Raw genomic sequence first — 9,918 nt, forward strand, 5'->3', positions numbered from 1 at the left:
GAAGACACACCCTAAATGTGGGCGTTACCTTCTTATGGCAGCCGGTATAAAAGGCCAAGGCAGAAGAGAATGCCAGGCTTCTTGTTGCTTGCCTTCTCTCTCACTGGTGAGTTCGTCTTGCTGCTGTAGACTGAAGACTAGCTGATCTTTTGGAATTTGTCAGACCTTCAGCGCCAGATTGGGACTACTGAGACATCCAGTCTCGTGGACTGAGCGACTACAGATTCTCAGCCTCTCCGGTGTGGTGCAGCCATTGTTGGACTACTCGGACTCTATCCTGTGAGCTAAGCTGATAAATCTCTATACATATATATTCATTCTACTGGTTCTGTTTCTTTGGAGAACTCGACTAATACAACTGTGAACCCGAGATTATGTTTCTTGACAATTCTATGAATTTGGTCTATGTAGTTGGTTATTATTGAAATTATTTGAGCCCTCAAGTCAAGGATATGATTAATATTTTTGTTGAAGCTGTTAAGGTAAAAATATGTCTAGACTGAAGCCCATTCATATCCTTTCTGAAGTAAGGACTCCTTAACAGTACTAAGCTTTTCAAAAGAAAAAGAGTTTGGGATGTTCTTTAGGTTATAACTAAATGTATAGGTAAAGTCCCATTGTTTCACACATGAAGAATTGTCAAAACAGCTTTGATTTAAAATGTTCTAAGACCATTATAAACATACTTGTTTTGCCCAAACCCTTAACCACATATACCTGTAAAATGAATGGCTCACAGTGAACAATGGTAATTCTGTAGTTATCCTCCCTACTACACTGCGTTGGTGGGTAACTGAGTGAGCAATAGGCCATATGGAATAGTCATTTATAAATGTGATGAAAAAATGTTCAGAAATAATAATTACATTATAGATAATAATTTGCCAAGCCTTTATCTTCTGGTAATAGGTACCTTCAGGCATCTTCAGTTTCTGCTAAACTTGTTTAAGATAGTAAAATGTATTTCTTTGCATGAAAAAAGTGTCAGGTATTTATACGTGGAGTTACACTCTGGTTGTACAAATAGAGTAAACATAAAATAAGATTATTTGAAAAGCTAGGACTTAAATTATATGAGAAAATATTAGGAAAATTGCAAATAGAATAGAAATTTATGTAAATCACATACACACATGCACACACATACCAGATTACAAAGCTAGGTCTACTCTACATCTTCAGAGAAGGAATTTTATGGGTGGTGAAGACTAAGCATGTATATTTTTAAAGCACCAAGGCCAGGTTGAGAACCATTGCTTTTGACCTTGGCGTTCCTGGCAAACAACAGGTGAAGCCGCCATTGTAGGGATTTTAAGCTAATAAGCAGTTGAAATAATATTGGGTTTGGAACTAAATAAATCTTGGAGCAGGCAGCTAAGAAATCTCAAAGTTGAAGCTGGTCATTTTTATTTTTTATGAAAAAATATTTTTACTGGAATTTTTTGCTTTTTATTATAAAAGTAATGCATGTTTACTATGAAAATTTTGAAAATAAACTATGAAAGAGTAGAAAAGGATAGACAATAATCTTAATTATATGGATCAGATATCACTGCAGCAATACAATACCTATATCCTTTCATACTCTTTATATGGAAATGGAAATAAAATGAATGTACAAAAAAAAAGAACTGTTGCATGAAATTACAAAACAATAATCTTTTTAAAAGATGTGTTATGTGAAATGTAGAAAAATTCAATAAAATATATATCAAAAATATATAGTTGATGGTAAAATGTATATTATATACTATTACTACAGTCTACCTTATGCAAATGTTCTTTTCAATTTATTTACTTTAATTTCATAAAATAAATGATTAGATAATTTATTTGAGATTTTTCTTTTTTCTAATATAACCTTTAATACACAAATTTCCTTTAGGATCACTAGATATGTTTTATTTTCATTTTTCAGTCTATTATTTTCATTTCAATGCCTCCTAATTTTTCTGATGATTAGTTTCTAAATATGTCAGGATTTTACCAGTCATAGTTATCTTTTTGTTATTGATTTTTTATTAAATCTTTCTGGAATTGATTTTTTTTAAATTTTATTTCATTTCTATTTTATCTTATGTGTATGTGTTATTGACTGCATGTATGAATGTGCACCATGCTCATGCCTGGTGTCTGAGGATGCCAGAAGAGGTCTTTGGCTCACTTGGAACTGAAGCTACAGGTAGTTGTGAGCTACCAGATATGGGCTGCAGAGCAGCAAATGCTCTTAACTTCTCTCCAGCCCCCTTTAAAATTTTATTTATTTATTTATTTTTATTGTATGTATATGAGTGTTTTATTTGCAAGTAAGTGAACTGTATGTGTGTAATGCTTACAGATGCCAGAGAGCATCAGATACCCTGGAAATGGAATTAAAGAAGCTTGTTTCCTGCCATGTGGTGCTGGGAACTGAATCTGGTCCTCTGTAAGAACAGCCAGTTGTCTAAGATACTGAATCGTCTTTAGCCCCAGTTGCTGAGTTTTAATACCCAGTAATTCGTCTAAATGTGTCCAATAGGTGGACATTTTAGAGGCATCAACCCTAAGGATCAAACCCAAGGCCTTGTATATGACATGAAAGTGATCTATCACTGAGCATAGATCCCAATTTTGTGGTAGGTCAACTTCTATTGTAATATGCTAGCTGAGTTTTCACAATGACACTTTTTTCATGCAAAGAAATACATTTTACTATCTTAAACAAGTTTAGCAGAAACTGAAGATGCCTGAAGGTACCTATTACCAGAAGATAAAGGCTTGGCAAATTATTATTTATAATGTAATTATTATTTCTGAACATTTTTTATCACATTTATAAATGACTATTCCATATGGCCTATTGCTCACTCAGTTACCCACCAATGCAGTGTAGTAGGGAGGATAACTACAGAATTATCATTGTTCACTGTGAGCCATTCATTTTACAGGTATATGTGGTTATAAACAAGTATGTTTATAATGGGTGTACAGCAGTCATTGTTAGGTCTTTTCTACTATATGGTATGCATGAAATTTTCATTTCTGGAGCTGAGGACTGAACCTGGAGTCATGAACACATTAAGCAAGTGTCCTAACATGAAGCTGTATGTCTAATGCATGTATCTGTAAAATTATTTGGATTTTTGAAACGGGGTCTCCCTGAGGCCCCAGCTGACCTAGAATTCTCTATGTAGACCAAGTTGGCCTCAGTCTCACAGAAATCCCCCTGCTTCTGCTTCCAGAGTGCAGGTTATATCTGCAAGTTTTATAAAACAAAACTTTGGCAGAAAACAAAACATTACTTGTAGTGCCTAGGAAGTAGGCAAATGACCATTGAATGTACAAATCTTTACTTTTTATCCATGTTTTAAGGTTCTTACAATAAAAATTTTCTCAGTTAAAAATTATACTGATAAACCTACTTACTTAAATCAGGCTAGCAAAAATCCAGGAAGGTTTGTTTTGCTTTTTTTTTAAAAGCATACTCAGGAAGGCTTTGCTCAAGCAAGCACAATTGTACAAAGCCAGGAGTTGTGCAAAATGGTACAAATAGAGAGGAATGTGAAAATACCTTCAGATGCTTTTACCTTTTACTCAAAAAATTCATCATTATTAATCTAGCCTACAATTATCCCTGTATACATCTGAAATAATACATATTGAGGATTATTCACTGTGACATTATTTGCAATAAGAGAAGTTGGGCAAAAATCCATTCCAGCAAATAGAAATTCACAGATTAGCTTATGTAATTCAATACTGTCACTAATTTTTAAATTTGAATTTCTGTGAATTTCATACAACATATTTTGATCATATGTAGATGTTCCCTCCCCTGTTTGCACCCCTTTTATAGACACTGCTGGATTTCATGTAGTGTCATATATATTAAGGCCTACAGAGTCAAGTTTGTGTTCTCGAATGTCCTTTGATGTACATCTATCCACAGGAGACTGGATAACTTATCTACTGTCACACCCTTAAAGAAAATCAACTCTCTTTCTCCCAATAGTTAGTTTCAGTTTCCAAAAGTTCCTCAACTAAGGCTGGGCCTTCTTACCCATTTCTCCACTTCTCTGCTGGGATTTTGCCTGGCTTGAGCTTGCATGGGTCTTGTGCATGCTGTCACTGTTGCTGTGAGTTCATATGAATAACTGACCAACTGTCTGGAAAACTCTACTTCCTTGTGGCTTATCTATAACCTCTGACTCTTACAATCTTCCTGCCCCTTCTTCCACAATAGTCCCTGAACCATGGGTGGCAGAGGTTTGCTATAGCTGTCCTACTTGGGGATAAGCACTCTGCAGTCTCTTATTCTCTGCACTTTCAGACTTTAATTTTTTTAATGCCACAAGTACTGATAAGGAGTGATACGTTAGATACAAATTATATGAAATTAACAATGCAAAATGGCAAAAGGTAGTGTCCTCTCTTATGAAGGGGAGGATTAAAATTCCTATTAGCTAATATTTTTTACAAAAGAACAATGGAAGGATAAAGGATAAACTACAGTGTGGGTATATATGGGATGAAAAAGAGTAAAGTGGATGGTGATGGAGTAGGAGAAACAGTCCTTTGTTTTTTTGTTTGTTTATTTTGTTTTTGAGACAGAGTTTCCTGTAGTCCAGCCTCTTTTTGAGCTGGCTATGTAGACGAGGCTGGCCTTGAGCTCCCCATCCACATACCTCTGATCCCAATGTGAGTGGACTACATTCCTGCAGCACACATCCAGGTCTGCTACTTTAATATTTTTGTATTATTTTAAAATATTTTTGTATTTTCACTTTAACAAACTCAATGATAAAAATAACCAGCAAAAATTGAAAAAAAAGTGCAGAAGTGACAGGGGGACAGCACAAGTTTTCCAGTTAACAGGCTTATGACCCTTAAGCTTTCCCAACAGTTTCAATAGCTATAAGAGTTTAAAGCAAATTGAGAAGTAGCAAGAGCCACCATACCTTTTGGTCCAGGTAGCCCATCCAAGCCAGTGCGTCCAGGAGGACCTGGAGGTCCTGGGAAACCACGATCACCTTTTGGACCTGGTGTTCCTTTGAAACCTGGGAATCCTGGTGGCCCAGGTGGCCCAGGTAAACCAAATCCTGGCTCTCCCTTAAGCATAAACATGACAAAAAAACAACAAAACTTCCCATGATTTTCCTGATTCTTACCATTTACTACAGAGAATTTAAAGCAGAAAATACAAAGTAATATTTTTCTTTCATGGTGAGGAGAGGATAATTAAATGAAAAGTAATTGTCATGTTAGAGAGAACATCTGGAAGGATAGAAACTAAGATTTAGTCAAACAAATTAAATGAGTTGGACTTGTTTCAAAATAAGAAAAGAGCATGCAATTAAATAACAGTCTACCCAAGTGAAAACATGTGATTGCAGACTGACTATTAGATAATCCAACTAATTATTTTTGATTTGACTAAGTCTTATAATGGCATTGCACTTTTTCTTTAAAATTTTCACTTAGCTGGAAGTTAATGCTGAGGCACTTATAGATAAAATGGCATCATTGAAATATGAGTTAAAATACTGAAGGAAAATAAGAAATAGATGAAGGAAATGGGAAAAATCTTGATTTTGCAACAGGTTGATGGATATATGAAACTTTCATATATCACTCCTTTTATGTTGTGTTGATTTGAAAATGTTCATCAGAAAACAAACATAACAAGGCAACAGAAGTAGCTTTCTCATGAGATCTGTCAGCTGTTTCTCCCATGTAAACAAGCAGTAATGACGTAACCCAGTAAATTAAGAACAGAGAAAGCATCAGGGTAATTAAATACTGCAACAGTTTTCTGAAAGCTGACTGAGGAAAGTTTGAAGTTAAATAAGATATAATAGCAGAAATATAAATACAGAATTATTTCATATTATAATTAAATAAAAGCAGTGATTTTTCTCTAGGTATCTGTGATGGAACTGGGACAGAAGTATAGGAATGGCTTGATGTATCTGGCACCATATCACCAATCATCACATGAATATGACAGATATGAAATGGGATACTGCTTGTATAGGGAAGCATGGGAGAAGCTGATCATTGGATTCTCTCATCTAATCCAATAGCCAGTCTAAAACCAGGCCAGAAATTTTTGGATCCAAATATGACCTCTTGGATTATTAAAGATGTTTGGGGATTAAATATTTCTAATGAAAATGTAGTTAAATTTATCTATATAATAAAGACCTGGGATGATGTCTAAGTTAAAATAAGAATTAAGGCTAAGGGCAGTAAAGAAGTCAGGAAAACGAAAAAGGGCTAAATTAAAATATTGCAGACCTTTGGTCCTGGAAAGCCTGGTGGCCCAGGAGGCCCTTGTAGTCCAATTCTTCCAGGTGTCCCAGGCGCTCCTGGAGGTCCTGGAATTCCTGGGAAACCTGTAAAATATTAAGTCACTTTTTAAAATCTCCATAGAGTAGAAACTTTACAAAAGATGACCGCATTCTCACCTTATCTTTATACATTAAAATGTTAATAATGCACTGACATTCCGTATGGCTATTTAGGATCAGACCTTCCAGATATCTGTTATATTCTCTCAATCACCTCAGCCTTTTATTTTCACAAAGCGATAATGTGTGTAGAAGAAAAAATACACAATAAATCAGAACGAAAAATAAGGAATGAATGCACATGAAACACTAAAAAACTTTCCTTCGTTTACATCGGGATACAGTATGAAAAAATCCCTATCATATACTCCTGGAAATGAGCTAAAAGCATCTTCAGATGTTATATACACATTCACCCATAAAGTCAAATCCGAAATTATTTAAGTATTTGGTATGAATTAAGACATAATTAAGAATTGTCCTGGGCCAGGCAAAGGCAAGTCTCTGTGAATTTAAGGCCTGCCTGGTCCACATAGTAAGCCCAAAGCCAGCTAGGCCTACACAGTAAAACTCTGTCTCAAAAAAACAAATACAAAACCAAAAAGAATTGTTTTCACACAAATATGCTTCTTTGTTATTCATGAGAATAAATTCTGTGAGTAATAAAGTAGAACTGTAGCAAAAGCTTTAAGAATTTCAATAAATCAAGGAGTATTTTACTTGGGATGAAACATTGTACACATGTGTGAAATAAATCTGTTTTCTAGTTAATACAATCCATTTATTCAATAAATGCCTACTGAGAACTTGCTACATTACCAGGAATTAATTATAAGCTCTGACAATAGAATGATGAACACAAAATGTAATTCTTGTGATATTTTAGCTCATAAATAATTATGTCTCTAAAATGTATGAAAACTTAATCACTAGACTATTTTAGATAAAATTTATTAACTTAAGTAGATAGAAAATATGTCACATTTAATGTTTGCTATTATCAAAGAATAGTACCATATTAAGCACCTAATCTACCCTGCCTACTACTTAGTCCATTGTACCTTTGGGACCAGGTGATCCAGGAAGCCCAATTCCAGGGATGCCAGGTTCTCCTTTGCTACCAGGTATTCCTGGCAAGCCTGGTTGGCCTGGGAGCCCAGGGTCACCTAGGAAGAACGAGTAGTTTTGAAATGGGAAACATCTAAAGAAGTAAAGCTAAAGGCGAAGGCGTTTTCAAATAAATTCTTTGCATACCTGGAAGACCTACTTCACCATCTCTGCCTGGATTTCCTGGCAGGCCAGGCTTCCCAGGCTGGGTTATGGTCTGACCTGGATCACCTTTAGGACCTGGGAACAAAGGTGGATCAGTGTTGAGTCAGAAGTGTTTACTTGAATGAATGAATGAATGAATGCATTGTTTTCAAGCCTCCACTTGAAAAGAAACTGTTTTAATTTAATAAAAGAAAGTGATCAACAAGTTTGAAAATGAAAACCACCAAAATTTCACAAGAGTAACAATCTTACTTTGTATTCCAAGAATGTATCCAACAAAAGGATGAAATTTCATAGGGAAAAAGATGACATTTTAGGTACTTCCATGATAGAAGATGTTTGATAACTTGAGATGTCAGCTTGACTGGATTTAGGGATGTCCAGATAGCTGATAAAGCAAGAATTGTTATCATGCATGTGGCCTGCCCATGCCTCTAGAAGAAATGGGCATCTGAATCAATGAACTGAAGAATAAAGATCTGTCCTCATTCAAAATGGATGAGGGATCATGACTAGATCATCCAGCATAAGAGAGCTTGAATAGACAAGAAAAGCACAAATCAGTCTCTCTCTCTCTCTCTCTCTCTCTCTCTCTCTCTCTCTCCATCCCTCTCTCTCTCTCTGATCCCCCTGTCATCAGGGGCGCCTTTCTTCTTCTGCTCTTGAACATCAAAACTGCCATTTCTCCAAGTCTTCAGAAACAAGGATTTACACCATTAGACCACAGCACATTACCAGCTTCTCTGGTTGTCCTATTCACAGAAAGCCACTTGTGGGATTTCACAGCATCCATATTCCTGTAGCCAATTTCCTTAACATCCTTCTTATCTAGCTATCACCTGTCACTTTTCTGTCTCTCCATCTATATGGTAATCTATCCTACTCCTGCTATTTCTTTGGAAAACCCTGGCTAACACAAGATAGTATCTACAAAGGTATTTTAAAGCTGTCAAAAAAAAAGCTTAAAATATTTCAAAGTGTCATAAAGAAGAAACATGATTCTTTTGGTTAACTAGTGGTGCTTTGGTATTTTATGTGCATTTGTTTTTGGTATTTTATGGGCATAAAATATCAAAAGTTTAGGTACAAGTACTTCTCACTAATTAAAACAGAAACTTAAAATGGGCTTAGAACAAAGAAGAATTTCCTAAATGTGACTCAAAAAAAAGCAAGGGCCATGAGAGAAAACACTGACAACTTTGAACTACAATAAAATTGATTTCTATTCATTAAAGACAATCCATGGAATGCAAATGGCAAGAAATGGCAGGTAAAGATTTTCCGGAATATCTACTACACTGAAAATATGAAGTACTACTCTAAATAAGAACAAGAAACATCATAATAGAACAAAACGATTAAAACCCTTGAATAGGAATTTCAGAAAAAGAAACTCAAATGTTCAATAAACATATGCAAAGGTGCTGTACTCTAAGGGAATCAGAGAACTGCAAAGTAAAATCATCGAGACATATTTTCTGTATATTGGTGAAAAGATAAAATCTGGCAGTTTAAAATGTCTGTGAGAGGGCTGGAGATGGCTCAGTAGTTAAGAGCACTGGCTGCTCTTGCAGAGGACCCAGGTTCAATTCCTAGCACCCACATGATGGCTAATAGCCATCCATTCCAGAGGACTCTGATGCCCTCTTGCAACCTCTGCAGGCATTGCATGACATGGGTGCACTTACATACATACACTCATACACACACACACACAAAAAAAAATAAAATATTTAAAAAATGTCTATGAGGATGCAGAAAGAGTAACAAGAAATCTTCGACACTTCTTACAATAGTACAAATGTGTATAATTGTTTCGGATAGTGCGTGGAATTATCTAATCAAGCTGAAGATGAACTTATCTTGGGCCTCAAAAAAGGTTAAACTTTTTTTTTTTTAGACAGGGACTCACTACTACATAGCCCTGGCTGGCCTGGAACTCACTATGTAGACCAGGCTGGCCTTAAATCCACAAAGATTTGCGTACCTCTGCCTCCCCTCCCAAGTGGTGGAATTAAAGGCATGCACCACCACAACAAGCCTCAAAAAGGTTAACCTTATATGTATACCCTATACAAGGAACTGATAAACTTTTTCTGCAAAAGACCTAACCATAACTGCATTTGGCTTTTTGAACCACATGGTCTCTTTAGTAACTACTCAGCTCTGCTGTTACTGTGCAAAACCAACCGTGGGAATGGTGAATGGGCATATTTTTATTAAATAAAAAATGTATTTACAACAGGTGGTTGTTTGCCTATACTTCGCTAACCTCTTCACTAGAGATGTGTGAGCATAAAACACCATGATGTATGAA

General features: G+C 35.6%; 1 protein-coding gene across 4 annotated transcripts in view; it reads right to left on the bottom strand.

Moving 5' to 3' along the window:
- Window positions 1-9,918, bottom strand: part of Col4a5 (collagen type IV alpha 5 chain) — a 281,900-nt gene that overhangs the window by 106,603 nt on the left and 165,379 nt on the right. For all 4 annotated transcript variants that reach the window (XM_017803140.2, XM_017803139.2, XM_017803138.2 and 1 more), the window contains exons 26-29: window positions 7,584-7,676; window positions 7,391-7,495; window positions 6,277-6,374; window positions 4,938-5,088 (exon numbers count right to left, since the gene is read on the bottom strand). In XM_017803140.2, the coding sequence (XP_017658629.1) occupies window positions 4,938-5,088; window positions 6,277-6,374; window positions 7,391-7,495; window positions 7,584-7,676 (447 nt within the window). The remainder of the gene's footprint in view (window positions 1-4,937; window positions 5,089-6,276; window positions 6,375-7,390; window positions 7,496-7,583; window positions 7,677-9,918) is intronic.

This window comes from Nannospalax galili, unplaced genomic scaffold (genome assembly GCF_000622305.1).
Source record: "Nannospalax galili isolate Female #2095 unplaced genomic scaffold, S.galili_v1.0 scaffold25, whole genome shotgun sequence".
NCBI classification, from domain to species: domain Eukaryota; kingdom Metazoa; phylum Chordata; class Mammalia; order Rodentia; family Spalacidae; genus Nannospalax; species Nannospalax galili.